The 21,676-nt window shown below is 42.0% G+C and overlaps 1 protein-coding gene across 1 annotated transcript in view; it reads right to left on the bottom strand.

Annotated features, from left to right (window-relative positions):
* Window positions 1-21,676, bottom strand: part of LOC120515531 (fibrocystin-L-like) — a 146,851-nt gene that overhangs the window by 63,705 nt on the left and 61,470 nt on the right. The window contains 11 exon segments of the mRNA XM_039736592.1: window positions 1,152-1,281; window positions 2,739-2,818; window positions 5,018-5,174; window positions 7,401-7,557; window positions 8,256-8,430; window positions 9,850-9,999; window positions 11,718-11,966; window positions 13,127-14,105; window positions 15,850-16,067; window positions 18,102-18,272; window positions 20,817-21,005. Coding sequence (XP_039592526.1) covers window positions 1,152-1,281; window positions 2,739-2,818; window positions 5,018-5,174; window positions 7,401-7,557; window positions 8,256-8,430; window positions 9,850-9,999; window positions 11,718-11,966; window positions 13,127-14,105; window positions 15,850-16,067; window positions 18,102-18,272; window positions 20,817-21,005 — 2,655 coding nt within the window.

Genomic DNA, 21,676 nt, shown 5'->3' with positions numbered 1-21,676 from the left:
TGGACCAGCAGTGGTGCTGCATACACTCAGAGACGGTCTGATCTTGCAGATGTTGCACAGAGTGAATTTGGTCCTTATTGGATGACTGATTCTCGATCACCATCATAAAGTTAAATACTGACTTGACTGGCATAACCAATAGTGTGCCAAGCTGAACTGAGATGGTTGTGTTGACAAGACTGATGAGCTGGCATAACAAGGACATCCCTCTTTGCCAGGCTGAGCTGGAGATGGTGCTGCTGGTGAGACATGCAGAGATTTCAGTGGAGACAGTGTGGTCCTCTGAAGGGAATGACAGGTACAGCTGTGTGTCATCAGCACAACTCTGATATGCGAAATCATGGGACAGGATGATACGGCCTAGGTTCAACATTCTCTTTAGCTCAAATCTTTTTAAAGTAAAACACATATTAGCTTCTCCTTTATGTGAATCAGTGATGCTTTTGGGCTAACCAAGTGTGCCAGGGGTGTTACAAAATGTACATAAAAAAGAGAAAAGAACCCAAACACCAACCCTTGGGACAGCCCAATGCTCGCCAGGTGTACCCTTGACACACCTCTCTCCACCAGGGCACATTGCAGGATTTGTCCAAGAAGCAGGACTCAAACCGCCAGAGAGCAGTCATAATGACACCAAAGTCAAAGAAAGTGGTCTGGATGACATTAATTAGGTAAATTTGCTTCCGACATAAGTAATAAATAATTAAAAGATGTTATTTTGACTTCTTTATGGCCAGGGTTTTTATAGTCCCTCTCTCCCTCTTAGGGCTTAAAATGCCTGGCTTTTTTATGGGTACAGGCCACAAGACTGCAGGCCTAATTTTTAGACTGAATCCTCTGTTGAGAATTGTGGACTGGAATTCATAAGACAATGATGTCCAGATAGTCATCTAAATGATGATTTTGACAATCATGCGGATGCCCAATAAGAACCATTAGCTATAAGGTGGAGGTACCCATAACAAAACAAATACAGAAGGAAATAGAAACTCAGTGATTTAACTATGATAATGATATGCATAACAACAAATTAAGGCAAATGATGAATAACATCAAAATCAAGGCTAATAAACTAATCCAATTATAACAGTAATATGTCTTCTTAACATAAATCAACAGTTAATGTGATTAACGTGGTTAAAGTGATTTACCGTGGAGGTCCAGCGTCCCTTCTCTGACGGCCAGCGTCTTGGCCCCGTAGAGCGGCAGTTCAGGAGAGCGCAGGTGGCCATGCAGGGTGATGATCGCCTTGTGCTGAAACGGCGCTTGTTCAGTTCCAACCTGCGTCAACAAATACAAAACGTGTCAGCCTAACGGATCATGTTTTCATTTTTTATGGTTGTTATTATTATTTATTAAAGCGTAGACTTGTGGAGAATTCAAATTTATTTTCATTTTCTAAATACAGTATATATTTGTGTTCAAGGCTGTATTATTGTGTTTTGAAAATCCTGCAATGCCACCTCGGCTTAGAAACTGTTCAAAATTTTGGAGTCTTCTAACAAGACTTGCCATTACGTTCCAGAATGTCACACCGTCTGACCTCAATGTCTGCAATGATATTTTAAAACGGATTCTCACATTTCATTTTGTGGTGGATATTTACAAAGGTAACTAAACGGAAATCTATTGTTAGCACTTTGGTGAAATTTCCCAGTGTGAATTTTGGACTCTGGCAGGTGAATCTCCTCTTGGCAAACACAGATTTGAGGGGACAATACCAACTATTGGACCCAATGATGAACCTGACATGGAAAGGACATAGCCGTTTATTTTTCAATGAGTAAATTATTACAAAGTCAAATTTTCATTGTTTTTTTTTTTCTTTAGGTTTTCCCCAGTTACGCCACCTTCATTTATGCTACTGTTTAAATGAAGATGAAATCTTAGTTTTTCCACATATCTCTTACTTTTTCACTTGATTGGATTGATTTATCGGAATGGGGAAAGCACCAGAAAACATGCGTTATACTGAATGGTTTCTCTCCAATAGGGGAATTCACAAATTTCAATTTGCCATTCAATTGAAACTGACCACCATTTTGTGCGACCAGTTGCCCGTTCTTCAATAAGGTGCATCACCATTACCCAAAAGAGTCTTCTTCATTTGGCTTTGTTTACTGAGACTCCATAAACTCCTGGCCTTCTCAACTGAAGGCTCGCTGAACCGACTGGATGTCCATGTAGGTCCTCACACACGCAGCTGTGCTTATCCATTTATCCAACACCAGTTACATACAACCATGTAGTGTCGCACTTCTCAAACTATCTTCTCTCAAAACCCTTCAGGCCAAAAAAAGATTATCATGGAAGCCCAATATATTAAATTTGGTGGAAACACAATTATAATAAAAATTCTTGATGAGTGCCACTCAGCTTTGGGTACCTGCTGGTTTAAAACTAATCCCATTTACACAGGGCTTTAAACGTGTTGATTCACTTTTGGAGTGAGACTAACCTCTGCTTTTAGTGAACTGAAAAACTAAACAGCAATTTCCTCAATGAAAAAAGTGAAGGGACCAGAGGGAGGAAAAGAGGGGGACACTGCTGGGAAAGAAAATTAAAGGAGATCTTAATCTAACCTTCTAGAAACTCAAGGCCCTCAAATCCCTCAAGACTCTCCCCTTCAGCTCCTAGAATTCTCAAATCAAACAACTAATTCTGAGACTCCCCTGGTGGGGTCCATGGGCCCACAGTTTGTGAAGCGTTCCAGTAGTGGAGAGATGGGTGTTACATACCTGCAGTGTGCCTCCATCCACAATTAGGATGTTTTCAGCATTCAGCTCGAGGTCTACCTCATCAAACACCAGGGTTCCACCTCAAATATAAAACCAAAACCATTTTCATGCAACAGTATCTTATTAACATCAGTTTGTTGAGTATTCTTTAATAGTTCGTCTTTGAATTAGATACAAGCTACACACGTTTATATTCTGAAGCACAAGCTGAAGAATGGCGCTTAGCCTCTGAGGCTGCATATGAAATTATTATTCATGTAAAACACGCTAAGATGGCTGCTTAGCCCCTGAGGTTTTACTGTAAAGCACACACAAGTTTAAAAACATTAACCTCTGGGGCTACAGATGACAGGTGACTATTTCTTACTGCTTCCTAGGGCTATATAAACCTGAGCAGTGCAAACGATAACAAGTCAAGTTAACTGAATTACTGCAGTAACTTATACCTGTTTTATATCATGTAGTGAGATGTTAAGAAAAATGACCCCTTTTATTGGCTAATTAGAAAGATTCCAATATGCAAACTTTCGAGGCAACCCAGGCTCCTTCTTCAGGCGAGATGGAATACAGAAACTGGAGTTCTCTGTGTTTATATAGACACAGCATTGGACAACCATTAAGTGAGACATCTTAGATGTACAAAATTAACAGACCTCTCCAGGCTAAGATTCGTTTAGCAAGAGAGGAGAACAATGTCTGGTCAAGATCTTTGGATAAGATGACTGTCCAACAAAGTCTTTGGAGGTTTCTGATGAGTTCTTCAATACAATGTGAGTCTGCAGTCAGGTTGTCAGTCCAAGAGACGCCAACAATCCTCATCTCTGTCCATTAAACTCTTGTCTCTATGTACACCATGTTGTAATGTGTTCGGTTTTAGCCCGAGTTTCACTTCCCATTCTTTTCTCTCTTGCTGTGTTCTGAAGTTGCCCATAAGCTGTATGACTTTAAAGTCCCTCTCACAGTGTCTAAGGCTGCTACAGGAACATCTCTGTTGCCAAGTTTAATGTCGAACCTGTGTAAATTCATTCTTGGCAGAGTGTTTGTCCAGTTTCTCCCACAAAGAGTGCAGGGTCGGGACATTTCATACAGAGAGTTAGGTGGACCACATTAGATGATCTGCAGGAAACAATCCCTTTATGCGATGTTCTAGTCGGCAGTGTGGTATAACTACACATTCAGTATCAGAAATGTAAGGACATGTCTGTTCTGTAGGCAGGGAGATGTGCCGTTTTCTGCTGGTTCACTTAGGGAGCTTCAGACAATTAGTCGCTGCAGGTTTGGCGCTTGTCTGAATGCCAGAAGTGGAGGTCCTTGAAATCCATTTTTCAGCATTTTGTCATTGTGTAGCATTGGCTGAAGTTCTTCTATAATTTTTTGAAGTACTCCAAGATGTGGGTTGTAGGTGATAACAAGGGGGTGCAGTTCTTGTTGTCTTTGTTTTTATATCCCAGAAGGTGGTCTCTGGGTATGGCAGTTGCTCTACTTATATGAGTGTGTGTTGTTTTGGGGGTATAACGTTGTCTGATGAAATCTCCTGCAGTCATCTATCCCGGTCTGTCGGGTCTGAGCTGTAATGTATTGCTTGGCTGAAAATAATGGAGCATCTTATATGCTTGGGGTGGAAGCTGTCACTTCTCAGGTAGGTCCGTCTGTCTGTCGGTTTGTGAAACACAGAAGTTACAAGGGGGTTGTCTTTCAGTTGAACGGTGGTGTCAAGGAAGCTGACTTCTGTTTTAGAGTAATTCAGCTTCAGTTTTATGTTGGGGTGGAAAGAATTATATTCATTATGAAAAAGAAGGAGGTCCTCAAGATTGTGAAGATGTCGTCTGTGTAGCGGACATTGGTTTTAAGGCACACGTTGTACTATTTTATATCATAAAGATAAAAGTCATCATTTAGACCAAAAGCAATCATTTGCAGTCAGATTAATGGTCAGCGCTGCTGTTTCATCGTTGGTTAGGCGAGTTCAAACTTAACATCTGACTAAACTCACAAGTCTACATCATGAAATAAGAATACAAAACAACTGAGATACTGTCTACAACCCCGTGTTCTGTAATCCAGGCTGCTTCATAAAGTGGCGTCTCTGATTTTTGGCCTACATGGATGCTCCTGAACTCAAACACCATGCTGTTCTCTGGAGGTGCCCAGCTCCTCACGCTGGCATAGACACGTATGATTCTTAACTACTACTGGGGCCTTCTAAGGCCTTGCCCTTGTCCTGCTCCATGTTTTCCTGTCTGCCCTCCCTGCTCTGACTTCTGCATTCGAACGCTTACCTTGAATGAGAAGCATTTTTAGGACGGCTGTGCTGGTGTCCAGTAAGATGGTCTGCCCCGGTGTAATGACAGCAAAAGATCCGTCGTCCGGTGGCGTTTCTCCACCCCATGTGTATGGAGAGGACCAGACATCAATGTAAAAGAAATCAGCGTTGTCCTGCAGAGAGCCAGAAGGTCAGTGTTTACAGGCTTTCTATTGAAGTCAAGCCAATTTTATTTGTAAAGTACTTTAAAAACAACAGAATTTGACCAAAGCGCTGTACAGCAAATACACAAATACATATATAGATAAAATAAGTGCACTAAAACTGATTAAATGAAAAGTATAAATAGTATAAATAAAATACAAAGTTTAAATAGCTAAGACAAAAAGAAAGGCTTTTAGGTGAAATTTAAAAGTAACCCAAGCTGGTGCTGACCTCATCTAAAAATGCAGACTTTTAAAAGCTTAGAGGCTGCTACTGGAAAAGCACAGCCTCCCATTAAGCTTAAGTTCAATAACCTCTGATCAGAGGACCTCAGCAATCGTAAAAGAGAGTAAGGGTGTACAAGATCAGGAAGATAAATAGGGGCCAAACGATTCAGGGACTTCAAAGCAAACAGTACAGAATTATTCCTTCAAACAGAACACACTCGCAAAATGTCCTACAAGAGACCACCTGGCCATTCAGCTGCTTCACAGGTGCAGACCCCTGGGCCACTGGGTCCCTCTGTGCGTGGGGTCGACACATTTTCTCCAAGTCTCTTTGGGTTGTCTCCCCTGCTCCCCATGTCAGGCTCTATATTGACCAAACATCACACTGGTCAACAAGTATTTTGCTACTGGAATTCTTTCATCTGTACTTTAACAAATTTCACTTGCTGACTCCAAATCTGAAAACCATTTTCGTTCAGCAGAACGTCCCGTTTTTTAGTTATGATGTTCCAGGTCTTGGACACCTAGGGTGACTGGACAGTAAAGACGATGCATTTCAGCATTTAAGAAATAAGTTTGGTCTCAAAAAAAGTGAAGCCAAAATGAAGGAAGGTGTTTGTGTTGGCCCTGAAATCCGTGAACTGATGCTTGACGAGGAGTTCAAAAGGAAACTGAAGCCCACTGAATCAGCACCCTCATTCGTGTGGGTTGTCCAGAATTTTCTTGGCAGTCACAGAGCAGAGAATTATGCTGAGCTTGCGGAGAACCTGCTGAAAGTATATTAGCTTATGGGAGACAGAATGTCACTGAAGATGCATTTTTGGCATTCTCATCTCAACGTTTTTCCACCAAATGTAAGCGATGTCAGAGATGAGCATGGGGGAAAGATTTCATCAAGATATAAAGGTGATGTAAAACTGATATTGGGGAAAATTCACTCCGAGCATGATGGGTGACTACTGTTGGTTCTTGCAAAGAGAGACGGATGTGCAGTACAAGCGCAAAAGCGAGGGCCTCCAGCATTTTTATATTGAGGTAAACTGACATAAATCTGCTTTAACGTGTCTCTGGTATCGCCTTCTGGTTTGTTTTCAGAATAAACACATCAAAACAATTTTGGCGGGACAGATTTCAAACTCCAGATATTGTGTTGATATGTTATATTGATATTCAAAAGGGTCAGAACGGCAATGATGTGTATTTCAAAAACCTGATATGCTAGCTTAATTTGAAATCAGAGTAAAAAACTCAATAAAGAGATGCTCTGAAGTTCCCAGAAGCAAACAAAAAATATTTATTTGTAGACCAGTGTAATCTGCGTCCACTAAAGGACAGTGAAGCCTGCAGGGGTTGCCAGTCAGAGCTGTCTTAACAGCATCCTAGGCCCCTGGGCAAAGTAGTGTGGCAGGGCCCTTGATTTAACTGCAAAACAGAAACATGCATGGGCATCAGAAACACTGTGGGTCCATATGCTCTTGGGGCCTGCGGCCAGTGCCCATTGTGCCCATATGTTAAGATGGCCCTGAACCCCAGACACAAGTATACCACAACAATCCCAGTTGAAATAAACATTTTATATTCTTTCTCTGTCTTTCCCTTTTCACCATCCCCACACCTTCCAGCCGAGTTTTGTCCTTCCTCCCCTTCATCCACAAAACTCCAAATTCCCTGATTCACCATAAACCCAGGAAGCCCTTCAAGTCTAAGGGGGAAAACTCAACCAAAGTAAGAAATGCTGCTGCCCGAAGTTGAAGAGGAGATGAAAATCCACACGCTGATGCAGGAAACATCACTACTTGCGAAACACCAGCTGCAGGTTCGATTGCACTCTAATCGTTTCCCTCATCAGTTCTCATCACCCAACGTCAACCTGAAGGCACATTGGGATTTCTTTGGAGTTTGTGTGTGGGTACCTCAGAGAGACTTTGTTGAGACATTTTACATACGTCACTTCTCCTTCACACTTACCAGTTTTGCGATTCCATTGCCGCCGACGTTCACCTTAACTTTAGTTCTCTGAGACTGTGGTTGGGCATCAGTGATGCAGATGATCTCCGTTTCATTTACGTATGTTACATTACAGGGTGTTCTGGCGATAGTGACCATGACTTTATCAATGTCAGAACTGAAAAACAACAAGGAGAAGTGGCAGACATGAGAACTCTCAACGTATTGCAGTTTCCTTTTCAAATATCACAGCAACGTTTTAGTTGGACCTTCTTATAAATGGACCTGGCCTGGCTGGACTGTTAGTTTTACGAGATTACAATTTCATTTGAATGGAGGTTTAATACAAGAGGTAGAGTTAGATTGAGATTTTGTTTGTCACGGGTACACACACATCATCATACAGTGAAATGCACTTCAGGGAGCAGCCTGTACTGTGCAATCAAATTAAAAAGGTATGAAATGTGATCAACGGAGCAGGAGCCCAATATGGCGGATGGTCAAGAAGGGAGGTGTGACATTCCTTCTCCTAGTCAGGTGGTGGGAAGAGTGGAGGAGGACAGAAAAGAAAAGTAAAGAAAAGAAGTGCATTGGATTGGATTGCGCACAACTGAGGAAACTAAAAATAAGCTTTGGTTGAACCGGCGACTGTCCTTGTGTAGTTGTGTCTCGGGTTTGGGGCTTAGCTTTGTATTTCAGTGCCCATAATATTCCCAGGTATGTCTTTTCATAACGATGTGATTAATTCAGGCAATGCTGGAATAACTCTAACAAGTGTGAAGGATTAAATCCCACCTGTCTTTAATTTCAATGTCTGAAGGCCATTTTACGTCTCTTTTTGTCTTCAGACTGTCAGCCATTCGTTGAGATGCTTACCCAAATCCAGAGCCACTGATGGTGAGACTTGTGCCGCCTCCAGTGCCACCTCTTCTTGGAGTCACTGCGGTAACCACAGGGGTCAGCAATGACTCGTAAGTGAAGGCATTTGACAAGGTCACCAAATTATTGCCAATGGAAACTGTCACGTCACAAACCTGGCTCGATCCTGTGCCTGTCAAAATTTAACATATAAATGAAAAACCTTTACATTTTTATGATTTTTTTTTCAGTCCAAGCAGATTCATAACCTTACAAAAACATATCAGATATTCCAAAGCACAGGACAAATGGAAAGGCAGCAGCATCACAATTCACACCGTCATGGCCGTTTGAATGTAAACGGTGCTTTACTGTTGTAGCAGACGTTCTCTGAAATAAATACAGGAGCTCTGGAAGGAGCAGGGATGGCAACGCCAGATTGGTTGTGAGTTCACACATTGTGTGCTGCCACGAAGAATTTGTGGGACCGACTTTGAAAGAGTGGGTCAAAAAAATAAAAGAAACAAACAACAAGTAAGGGTCATAACTGAGATAACAACTGTAACAATCAGAGACAAATGCAGAGAGTTGAACTCGGGTACTGTGGAAGTGAAACTATCGACCTTTCTACTATGGCGCCTGTGGCATCACTGCCAATGCGTCTACAGTAAAGCAATGGCAATCAAGACCAAATGCCAGTATCAATGACAAATATAAATGGCTTTATCACTAACTACGATAAGTACATTTTAGTTCAGGCAGATTTACCATCGCAGTATTCTGGATGAGCACCCTGGGCCTGTGACGTCAAAAGGCCTTTTCACAAATAATCCTGCTGACAAAACGATTCAGTCTCTGTGTACCGACAGCAAAAGAGGGAAATACCGCGCCACGTTAAACGACTGGGTGTGCGTGCTGCATTGTTAGATGTATGATCAACTCTTTGTTAAGGAGTTATGTCCCGCAGGGCCTGTGGGGGTCTTAATCAGGGCTTGGTAAAAAGGAACTAAATATCTGGAATCCAAAACCCCAAATAAAATACAAAAAGGAATCCAAAAAAGGTACCAGATGTTTGTAAGAAATGAATAACCAAACATTATTTTGACACTCCGGAGGAGATGCCCACCCATCAAAGAGCCCATCATGTCTATTTGGAGACAACTATGAACTTAACAGGAGCCTTAGGGACAAAACTAAAACTGTAAAGAATGCAATTTAAAAGAGCAAAGCAATGAATGTTTTGGTGGGTTCAAATAAAAAGATTCAGTTCTACACAACACAATGTAAAGTTCTCTAACCCAATTCACTTTTGCAGGGAAGGTGGTCTTAACAGCGCTGGGCACCGATGAGTTATTACCATGAGAAGGGGCCTCATGAAAGGGTCCAGACGTGCTGACTCAGGTCACGACAGTTGGGATTTTTTGAAATGAGCAGGAATGGGAGATGAGACACACGTCAGAAAACAGGAGAGGGTCGTAACCAGAAAAGACAGACAGCCAAACGTCAAGTTTTAAATGTAAACCAAAAATCAAAGTCTTGACAACCTGAAAAACATTTGTTCATAACCACAAAACAAATTCATTAAGAATCATTGTGAGCAAGAAGAACTTACCATTAGAAAGTGGCACCTCGCAGTACAGAGTGGTGGACGAAGACCTGAGCGTGTCCACGACGCATGAAGTGTTACACACAAAGACGGCCGACAGCTGCTCGTCAAATCCATCGCCGCTCAACTGCAGAATGGCTCCGCCTCCAAAGCTTCCTGTAACCGAGGCATTTGGAAACCATTTAAATGTTTTGACTGACAAACAGCTTTAGACATTTGCCTGCTTAGCTGACCCTTCATTCAGAAAATGGAGAAGTAAGATGGCATGGAAATTATAAAACTCTAAAATAAAAATACTTCATGCAAATTTAAGATTAAGGAACACAGATATTAGACGTGACAACATGACATGCAATAAGCTGTATTGGTAATGTGCAATATACTAATGTAATACAATATATAATATGGAATGTACCCTTCATTAACCGGTGCAGTAACAATTTATGCTGCTGTACTTTGAGCAATAAAAATTTGCTCTAGTTACTTGATCACACTGTTTACAACATATTTGGAATTATTGGGCTTTTCTTTAAATGCAGCTTATGGTTGTCACAAAAAGTAATTTCGTTGTTCGTTTTTGACAATAGAGAACAGTCACCGGCAGATCTCGGCCTACAAATCAGTTTCATTGCTGTAGACCTTTGTAACCCAGTTCTGTAAGTCACCCTGAAATTTTTTTTAACATTTTGTTACTTATTTTAAATAAAATATAAGTACATTTATTAATAAAATGAAAATGAAGCGATTTTATTGTGCATCAGCCCTGCAAGGTTAAAGCCAGCATTTCTTAATTAATGAATGAATGGATTATTATTCTTTTTTTTTTTTTGTCGGGACCCTTTAAGTGTCTTTGAGACACGTTCCTCCTCGATTGTCAGAGTGGGTGGGGGTGTGCCAAAGCGGGGGAGGAGCTAATATGACAATCATCAGAGCCATGTTGTTGTGGCAACCCAGCGTGACCGACTTCATGGATCTCCTGCGATGCACTGCCATTTAATATAAGAGTGACTTGGGAGAAACCCTCATGTAAACCAGTTGTGAACTCTGCCTGTTCATAGTATGAAGCTGAAATGCGTCCCCAAGTGTTTCATTTGACTTTTCAGAAAACAATTAGTAGAGCCCTGTTTACAATATAGTTTAGCTGCACGAATGATATAAACAGCCAAAAACTGGACAAACACCTTTCAAATTTTTAGTTGTCATTTGAAAAATATGCAAAACATTGAAAGATCCAACAGCTTCCAAAAAAGAAAATTACAAAGACAGAACTTTAGCACATTTTTCAATATGGCCAAACGTTTCTCCGCAATGAACAGTGTGGCATGGTGGACTTTAAAGCCTTAGGTTGTGGGTTCGAATTCCACCACTGACACTGTGTGACCATCAGCAAGTCACTTCTCTGCATGTGTTCCAATTGGCAAAAAACAAAATTAAATGTAACCAATTTATCTTAAACATTGTAAGTCACTTGGAATAAAAGTGTTGGCCAAATAAATACATTTAAACTAAATACATTTATTTCAAATATCAGAAAATTATTCAAAAACTGTTCTGGTCCAGAATGAGACAAAGTAGCGCATAACACTCCATGCAATGCCAAGGAGATTTCTTCTTCTGGTCATGGCCTTTGTGCTGAGACACCAGTTATAATGAAATGCATTTACATTTTTGGGGGGTTTAGGAGACACTTCACATATTTTACGTATTTGATTATAACACACGTCTTCAAATTGATTTGATAACATTAGAGAATAAAGTTTCCCGTGGCCTTTTCACCATCATCATCCATACTTGTGACTAGTCGATGTACACCATTTTCCCTTCATCAGATTATCCAGCTGTGTATTGTTTCAAGTTATTTGTGTGCTTCTTACCTTGACTTGGGGTGACGGATTTCAGGTCGAGTTTATAGATGAAGGAAACGCTTGACGTGGCGTATCCCTTCATCACGTGGAGAAGTGTGATTGCAAAGGAGCCTCCCGAATGGCTGCCCAAAATGCACTGGACTTCAGTGTCATTAACTTCTATAACAGCACATGGAGCGCCACCGATGGTCACAACAATGTCATCTGCCACTGTGCCAAACCCAGAGCCAGAGATGGAAATGGTCATTCCACTTGATCCTAATAAAAACAGCAAACAAGAGTGTCGTGAATACAAAGGTGCTGTGGTTTAGGAAGTCCTTTGTTTTCTACTGTAACAATCAGCTTTGTTTGTCAAATATACACACCAAATCAAACACTATTCATAAGTTCAGATGGAAAATAAATGAAATATTGGTTGATGAATAATATTAAATTAATCGAGGTTCAGAGATTTTAGGGATGTCACAAAAGGGTAGACAAATGCAGGTGAATGCAGAACTCCATAAGATGGAAGACCAATCACCAGATGTAAGAGTCTGCAAAACACAAACCTAAAGTCAGAAGGCAGAAGTCGTTTCACAAAACCAGAAGTCGAAAGTGTTAAGCGTATATTGACTGTAATTGGTCTAATTTCAGATACTAAAAGACTGTTTGGGGGACGTTTACCAGCTTACCTCACGATGTCATAAACACAACGACCCAGTGCATCATGGGGTAGAATCCCATGGACATGGTGACACAAACTGCAAAATTGTGACTGCTATCACCAAAACAAAATGAGCGAATGAGCTTCCAGACGAGCGCTCAAATTTAAGTTCTGATTACAGAATTACATTCCTAACATGTGACCCAACGGAGGTTTCTAGCTGCACAGAAGTCTGAGACTTTTTTTAAAAACGAACACAAATCATAAGACAGCGAAACCTATGAGGGCGCCATATTACAGCAGGCAGGCTCTCGCACCTGAGATCAACGTGTCACACAGGAGACTTGCTGCTCAGGTTTTATTGAATTTTGCCCACCTGTCTGACTTGTGCCTTCTGAACTGCATTTGAGACTTCGTTTCCTTTCCAATTATTTCTCCCTTTTTCCATTTTATTAATTCTTATTTAATTGTTTCTTCTCTTTTGTTTTGTCACTTTTTCGTTTCTGTTTAAAATGTATCCTCAGTGACTGTTTAATTTCTTTTGACTTTATTTGATTCATTACTAATTTAAGTTATTTCCTCCGTGACACGTCACATGACCTGCATTCTCAATGTACCCAGTATCTCCTAACCCAGTCACATGCAGACGTTTCACTGCTGTGAACTGAAGGCCGCCCTTCCTTGCTGTCATCTTTTATTTAGTTAGTCGCGTATTTCCTTAACGAATGTAACAGCATACTTTGGCTATTTAAACCATAAACTATCAGCCTACCTGTTGATGGGTCCACTGAGCTGATCACCGGAGTGCTGTCCACAGAGTACATGAAGTATAACGGCGGGTAGACGGTTGACAGGACTTGGATGTTCACAGATGCGTTTCCTCGGTTGTTGGCCGCGGTTGTACATTTCACTTCACTCGTTGTTATATTAGTGATGGCACAGGGGATGCCCCCTACAGTCACTGTGGTGTAGCCAGGGTAAAACCCATTCCCGGTAATGAGGAGTGTCGTCCCACCGAGGAAACTTCCAGAATTCGGTGACAGCGTGGCAGTTGCAAGGCTGGATATGGCGATGTTTCCAGTGGCTAGGCCTTTGCTCATCACCACAACATTTAAAATGTAACTTCCAGCAGGCAGTGGCCCAATGGGGCAGGTGATTTCTGTTTCTGTGACCTGACTTGGATGAAAGGTGAAGTCTCCAATTAAAATGAGCACGTTGTCTGGGTCGCTCCCAAAGCCTGTTCCGTTAATAGAAAGGACTGTAGAGCTGCTGTCTACTGTGTCCGGTGAGACGCTGTCTACCTGAGGAAGGGAGGAATCTGTGTAATGGAACCTGCAGTCCGAATAGCAGGCAGCGGGGATGCCATTCACTGATAGCTGAACGTTCCCTGCTCTTTCAGCAGAGGGCGCCGTATCACAGATGATACTTGTGTAGCTGAATGACACAATGGAGCAGGGCATGCCGACCACAGTGATGCTCACGGAGCCTGAAAACCCGGATCCGAGTATCGTCACCCTTGTGTTTCCTGTGGTGGACCCCACACTGGGGCTGATTGAATCGACAGTTGGTAACAAAACGAATCGACGATCAAACTCATTGACGATTGTGCTGATGGCATTGCCCCGGTTATTCACAGTCACGGACACAAGTTCTGCAAAACCCACTGGAAGAATGTCTTCTGGATTGACATAACAGTTGATTTCTGTGAATGTGCTGTTGATAACCTCACATGGGTGACCTCCAATGGTGACCTGTTAAAAAAAAAGTCAACTGGTTATACTGGGGAGTTAAAGCAAAGTTTACTGGTAACCCGGAGTAGACGCATATTGCTTATTAATTCAACAATATATTGATCTCGACTTGGTCTCACATCTCAAGTCAGTTAACTGCCAGGAGACAAAGAGTACAGATAAGAGGAGAATGGAGGAGGCCATCAGTGGAGTCCCTTGGGGGTCTGTCCGCAGACCCTTTGTTACTTTTTGTGATTGATTTTAATAACATTGATTCCAGTAGTGTTAATTTACTTGTGAAATTCATAGGAATGACAGACATTGAGGAGGCAGCAATAAGAATTCAAAAAGACCTGGACAAGCTTCAGAACTGGGTGACCACCTGGAAAATGAAGTTTAATGAAGAAACGTGTAAAGTGCTACACATGGGCCAAAGGAACGTCAATTATAAATAGAAGATGGGAGATACGGAGCTACAGAAAGCAACGTCTGAGAAGCATTGAAGGGTTGATGTTAACACAACACTTTCATCGTCTACTGTAAGCAGTGAGCAGAAGTGATTAAAAAGGCAAATTAAATGTTTGGTTATATTGTTAAAACTATTGGATGTAAATCAAGGGACATTATGAAGATGACTATGTGATGCAGTAGTGAGACCACATCTGGAGTACGGTGTGCAGTTCTGGTCACCGCGCTACAAGAAAGACAGAGCAGCACCTAAAGCTGTGTAGAGGAGAGCAGTCAGGAGCATCTCAGGACTTGAGGACACGTCCTACTGTGACCGACTCAAAGAATTAAACCTGTTCAGTTTGAACAGAAGAAACTCCATGGGGACCTCATCCAGGTCTTCAAAAGTCTCAAAGGCATAAAACAGATCTAGCAGAAATCTTATAAATCAACTGTGAATCACATACTTCGGGACACAGGCAGAAATTAAGGTGGAGTGCATTTAGGACTGAAGCCCTAAAGAATTGTGGGAATCTGAAATAAACTGCTGTGACATGGAGTTAGAGCAGAAACCTAAAAACCTTTAAGAATGATCTGGATGGTATAGTTTAGATATTTTCTAAAGAAAGGAGTGACACATGGGTTGAATGATCTCCTTAGTTCTCTACTGTCTTAATAAACTACATCACCAAATATTTTCTTTCAACACATTAGGCAGTTGAACAATTTGCAAAGACTTGTCAGTTGGAGAAAGTTCTACTTGACCAGAGGTGTTTCGTTTTCTCTTTGTGAAGTTTACTGATTTGTTTTTCAACTTTGGTCTGATTTTGGCCTATGTAGGCCATGAAGCCTGCTTCCAGAGTTTGAAGCCAGACTGATTTGTCATTCTTATAGTCACGTGCCTTGAGGCCTAGCTTTAGGAGGCATTGCCTCATTCAAAGTTTCGAGGGGCTTGAAGCAATTGAAACAACTAAGAATGAATTCATGGAAGAAGGTAAGCTGTCTTTTAGATTTGAGTCACTCCTCGTTGCTTTTCATGCCTTCTCCTGCCTTTCACTCCTTTCATCACCCTGGTTTTGCTCTCTCCAATTTATGTAACAAGTTTTTTTTGCTTTTTCAGTCACCCACCTAAGGAAGGCCAGGTAGCCTTGTTTTAAATATTTTTTAGCATGGGAATATCCTTCACCTTTTTCCTTTAACAACAAAATCAGCATAAGGCCTACATAACTCCGTGAGGAGCAGAACTCAGCACTTAACACTGTAAATGTTCTGACATTCACGTTATAATCCATCAGTCCTCTTTGAGACATTCCCTTACTTCATTGGCACAGGCGGAGCTGCTGAATCCCGTTCCCTCAATGTTTAACACATCATGGATTGTTCCTCTGGGGGGCCTGATGGCAGTAACTGTCGGAGACACACAGCTGGAAAACTGGAATATGAAGGCGTCCGCACTTGAATTGGAAAAGGAAGGCAGACTGCAGTCCAGGGGCTCAGCAGTGCAATTACCGACCTCCATTGGAAAAGGAGAGGAACCTGGAGGTGAAATAAAAATCAGCTGATTTAAACAAAGCAGGACATCAGTACGCGTCTTAGAAAACAGTAACTTAAGGAATGTTCAGCATTGTTCAGATTAATAGCAACACGACAGGTCACCAGGACAGAAGGGAAGGACCAGGAGATTAAAAACACTAAATCTTCAAAGATCCAAAAGCCAAAGTATTGTGATTGGTGTTATTTATTTTTATTTTATGAAGATTCTGTGTTTGCTGTTTTATCTAGCCGGGTTTTGATTGGAAAGACCAAAGTGCTTTTGAAACTCTTTACTGCTTTATACCGGGGTCACCAAGTCTAGTCCTGGAGGACCACCATGGCTTCAGGTTTTCATTCTAACCCTTTTTGTAATGAGTGCCCCATTTGTGCTGCTAATTAACTTCTTGTGAATTCATTTTAATTGAATTGCTGGTTTAAGATTTGTTCCTCTGAGTTCCTTCATTTCTTTCCTTAAATGGCACCCAAACAGAAATGAAATGTGAAGTGAGGGAGCCAACAGAAGTCCAACTCAGTCAGAGCCTTAAACTCCAACCAATTTCACTCCAACCAGCTGCTTAATGAGTTGCCGATTCTTGTTGTTAATTAAACTCGTTCTTTAATTCTATGGCTTGTTGCTGCTCTTGTGGTGCATTAGCAGATATTTCTGAAATTGTCGATTTTCTCTTCACAGTTAAAATTTCTTGTGGACTTGAGCAGATCAGCATTCCTGAGACCTTCCCCTTTCTTTATGTTCAGATATTGTATGATGGACACCAGTTGTTTTGGCTCAATTTGTATCTCATTATTGTTTGGCAGCTAATTAAGGAAAAAGAAACAATTGAGGGGTCTGAGTCTTCAATAGCAGGTCAATTAAAATGAATTCAAAAGAAGCTAATCAGCAGCAAAAACAGGTCAATCATTCAGAAAAGGGTTAGAATTAAAATCTGCAGCCACGTTGCTCCTCCAGGACCGGACTTGGCGACCCCTGCTTTATACTCCAAATTCATAGATTTTTCCAAAAATTCTTGCAGGCCTAAAGCAAGAGAGAAAGCTTGATGCCCCAGTGATTAGACGTGGGCAGATCTGGTTCTTCAACGGGCTGTGATTACCAGGATATCTTTATTTTGTGGTGTGATTTGCTTATTTATTATTATTATCATTTTACTTTCCCTATTTGTAATGTTGTCCTGGTCAGCACAGGTATGACAGTTTGGTGACCGATTGGGAGAGTAGACTGAGATGGTCTGGGCACGTGCCGAGGAGAGATGAGGGGTACATCGGGAAAAGAATGCTGAGGATGGAATCGCCAGGCAAGAAGAAAAGAGGAAGGCCAAAGAGAAGGTTTATGGAAATGAAGGTAATCGGTGTGGTGGAAAATGATGTCAGAGACAGAGATAGTTGGAGATGGATGTGGCAAAAGAAATAGGAGTAGTCCAGATCCCTTTTCATGTCATGCATTTTGCACTTTCATGTCTGATCAGACCGGCCCTACATAATCCACTTGAAGAGCTCTTTGTTGAGGCGTTCATTAGTTAGTGTTTGAAACTTTCAAGAGAATCTTCACTGCACTTTTGTAAAGAGACACATGTGAAGTGATTTGAGTTAGGGTTAGGGATCATTTACAGGAGACTCTCTTGATGGACAATGTCAGTTGGATACCACATGAACAACATGGGCTGGGAAAAAACATACAGGAGATGCAAATGGATAGGATCAAATTTTGGTTCTTTGAAGGTGGACTACCAAGCCATTTTCAGTAACTGGAGGCCTTTGGAACAAACATTTCGGTTGGCTATCCCGCTTAGACAAGTCTACAGGAATTGTAACCCTAGCCCTAGCGGATCAAGGGTAGCCATCTTGTAAGAACATTTCACGGCTTACCATATAACTAAACTGGTATAGCCAAATATTTATTTCGTCAAACATTTTCCCAGCCTCTGCTATACTGCTTTGCTTCATCTAATTCTTTTGAAGCTGAAGAGTCAATTTACAGACCAAAGCCATCTTGACGTACGGTAAGCAGGAACTGCTACTCACTTGGTTGGTAGTTTGCTTCTATTTCAAGGACTGAGATAAAAATATTTTCCTGGTCATCTGGTAGGGGATTAACGGTGACCACTCCTTGCATGGCTATAGTTTGAGCGTTATCTATATAGCCACTGCTGTAGTAATATACGCCAGGGACAGTAAACTCATACGTGAAAAATCCTGTAAAGTCAAATAAAATAAAAATTAGAAATACAGCATGGCCGTAACATCAGCAGGTTCCGTCAGCCGCAGTACCACACACACATCTCAAACACTGAATATTTACTAAAATGGTGCTAGAGCATCCACAGTGTACAGTGTAAAGCCATGTCACATCAGACGACTTTTCCAGTGATTTTCAGTCACAGCCTTTACTCACATAATCTTAGCAAGTTGGAGGCAGTCGGCAGGGCTCTCCTGTGACCGTCAGCCGTCGTTTAGTCTGACACACCAAGCGACTACTCACTCCGAGTAGTCTGTGATTCGCTCTGACAGGCAGGCTTGATTTTGTGTGTAGTCACAGGGGGCGGACAGCTGACAACCAATGAACACTCATCCAGAAGTACAATGCATGGAATGAGGAATAAGGAACGTGGGGGCTTTGGACGTCACAAACAGAAGAGAGGCTCATTAGTCGGATCTCTACGTACCATCACAGAATGGATACAAACAAAGGGCAGAGATTACGGCTGAATCAGCCACACCTGTTATCCGTTCATACAGCACCAGCTTCGTCAGGAAGAAAATGGGATGAATGCAACTATGGTACTATGGTAGAAAGTCTCTAAATATAACATGGGCAGTGATTTTCAGTCATGTGAATTGTCATGGTCCAGCAATGAGATGGGCAGCCAGCAAGTCTGACGTATCCCATGACTAGCAGTCGCATAATGTGACAACAGCTTTACATACAGAAAAGGAGAAATTCCTTCATTAGATCTCTGAGAAAATGTGGAGCTGAAAACCAGGAAAAATGTCCACAACCGGGAAAACATGAAATAGCACAAAAATGTCAAGATCTTCAGAATATTGAACATGGTGTCTGAGCAAAACAGAATGAGAAGGACTCTTCTGAATTCTGCTCTACCAGTCAAAGTTCACTTGGCGTACAGCTCAACGTAAGCATCAAGCTGCTCAGTGAAAAGCGTTACACCAGGAGGTCGCACGGTTATGATGAGTTCCTTGAACTATCTTAATATCTATATATATAATTCACTAAGGCAAGACACCCATGGAAAGGCAAGACAACCATGAAAAGCACGCCGGAAGGGGCGTGGATTCACTAAGCCGCCGACAAGTGAGACACCTATGACGCACGTAGGAAGGAGCCACGCCCACCAACTCCAAGACCATTGGATACGATGATAACTGAGGTTAAAGCACAATGAAGTAAGCAATCTTTAAAAACCGAGTCCTCTTAGATGCTCCTGCAGGAACACGGAAGACGTTTCGCTGCCCACCAAAAGTCCTTTTTCACCGGCCGGCGTCTACCCTCGCTAAATAGGCATTCACACTGCTTGCCCATTTGCCCGGAGTTCCATCTTTTCGTTCACTTACTGTTGTATTCTCACACCAACCTGTTTTAGACATCCTTGTCTTTCCAGAAGTGATTAACATTCAATAAATAATTATGCATGAGATTGACCGTGTGTCTACCCGGCGCAGAGAGGCGTGGGTAAGCCGTTGAACCCCATTCGGGCAGCAAGCCGTGGAATTCCCACTAAGTGCGACTCATACGCTCCCACTGGTTACGTCCCTGCCCTTTGTGCACACCTCGCTACTACCGTGGTCGGGTGTCTTGGTGGATTATATTTAGAAAAGCAGCCAACGACTCAAGTGACGAGTTGGAGGTGGGCAAGTGAGCGGGCAGTACATACTGAACGAGAATTCAGCAGACTAGCATGATGTAGGGAGCTGAATGGACGTCCTTCTCCTCTCCTCCCGTTCCACACTCCATGCCGTGCACCCCCATCCCTCCGTCTGGAAAGAGAAGGAGCGATTTCGGTCCGCCAGTTTTCAGTCACGGACGATTGTGTGTTGGTTCGTTCCGTGCATTGTTACAATGTTGCTTTTCTTGCTGATTTATTACATTACCCATTTTTCAAATGTTAATTTTCTCCCAGTGCTTAAAAATTATTAAAAAACCGGCCTGATTATGTGGCGTATGGTACGCCGCGGGTTGGCTAGTTAATAATAATTCATTGCATTTCTATAGCGCTTTTCTCACTACTCAAAGCGCTCAGCAATTGCAGGTTAATGGTCTTGCTCAAGGGCCCAACAGAGCAGACTCCCATTTAGCATTTACGGGATTCGAACCGGCAACCATCTGATTGCCAGTGCAGATCCCTAGCCTCAGAGCCACCATTCCATTTAACATTTGCTTATAACGCTGTCTCCAACTGTAATCATTTTAAAAACTCTTGGATGATGCAGGTTTTAATGAAGACAACTAAAAAAGAACTACATGCAGATAAAACCAAGAATAGTAGTAAATGTAAGGGGAGGAACTTCGGCCTACAGGACGCATATCATTGTCTTTTTCATTTTGTTTCTTCTTTAAGCAGGTTGTACCTTTACGGTCATTAGTTGTTAGAGTCAAAACGCATCCTTATTCAAAAAAAAAAATTCATAGGGAAAATGCAGATAAAACCATTAAACTGTACTCAACATTTCAACATTGCTCATTGATCCCAGGGTACTCGCGAGCTGTCCCATCTTTCCTACCTGATGGAGTCCTGCTTGGCCCGCTGTTAAATCCTTGGCCGCCAAAGGTGGTGTCACCAGGATTGGAGACGCTGAAAACCTGGTAGCCAATGCCACCAATGAATGACTGGGCCTGCCACTGCCATTGAACTTTGTCTCCAACAAAGACATCCAAAGACGATGGAGCCCAAGCGTAGCCGATACCTCTGACTGAAAGAAAGCAGCCATTAGTCTAGAGGAGCTTTTGAAGGAGTCATTTATTTATGGAGTACTCTCTACTCTACTGCTGTCTGGAATTTCAAACTGCATTTGAGGTCTTAGAGAGCACATTTCTACCCTGTCAATCAAACAAAGTCATTATAAAAGGAAACGTTATGCAGACACTGGAATATTACAAAATATCTAGCAAATCCTTAAAATTGTAAAACGATGTTAAAAACAGGTTCACATGTCATCTGCTGCAAGTTGTTGACCTCCCCTACCAGAAGAAAGGAGCCTTTCAGCCTACTGAAAAACAGACGACTTAAATTAATTTGGACAACATTAGTTTTACACCAGGAGGTGAGGTAGAGTTGTCATAACTGGGGGACCTCTGAGATTTTAGTCCCATCCCAATCACTCATGTCAGTACCTTTTCCTGGACCGTAGAGATTACCGAGCCTCTTACCTTCTAAACAATGTCTGTACCAAAGAACCCCAATTTAAGGTGAACCTGTCGCTCCCTCCAGAGGACCACACGGTATCAGCTAGAACCTCTGCATGTCCCACTGATATCGCAACATGGATGAAGGAACATAATTTCCACCACAGACTGGCAAAGATGGACCTTCTTGTTATCCCAGCTCATCTGTCTCTTCAGCACCCCATCTCCGCTCAGCTTC

The sequence above is a fragment of the Polypterus senegalus genome, chromosome 15 (genome assembly GCF_016835505.1).
Source record: "Polypterus senegalus isolate Bchr_013 chromosome 15, ASM1683550v1, whole genome shotgun sequence".
In the NCBI taxonomy this organism is placed as follows: Eukaryota; Metazoa; Chordata; class Cladistia; order Polypteriformes; family Polypteridae; genus Polypterus; species Polypterus senegalus.
The sequence above is the reverse complement of the archived record's forward strand: the minus strand, read 5'-3'. Positions and strand labels throughout refer to the sequence as shown.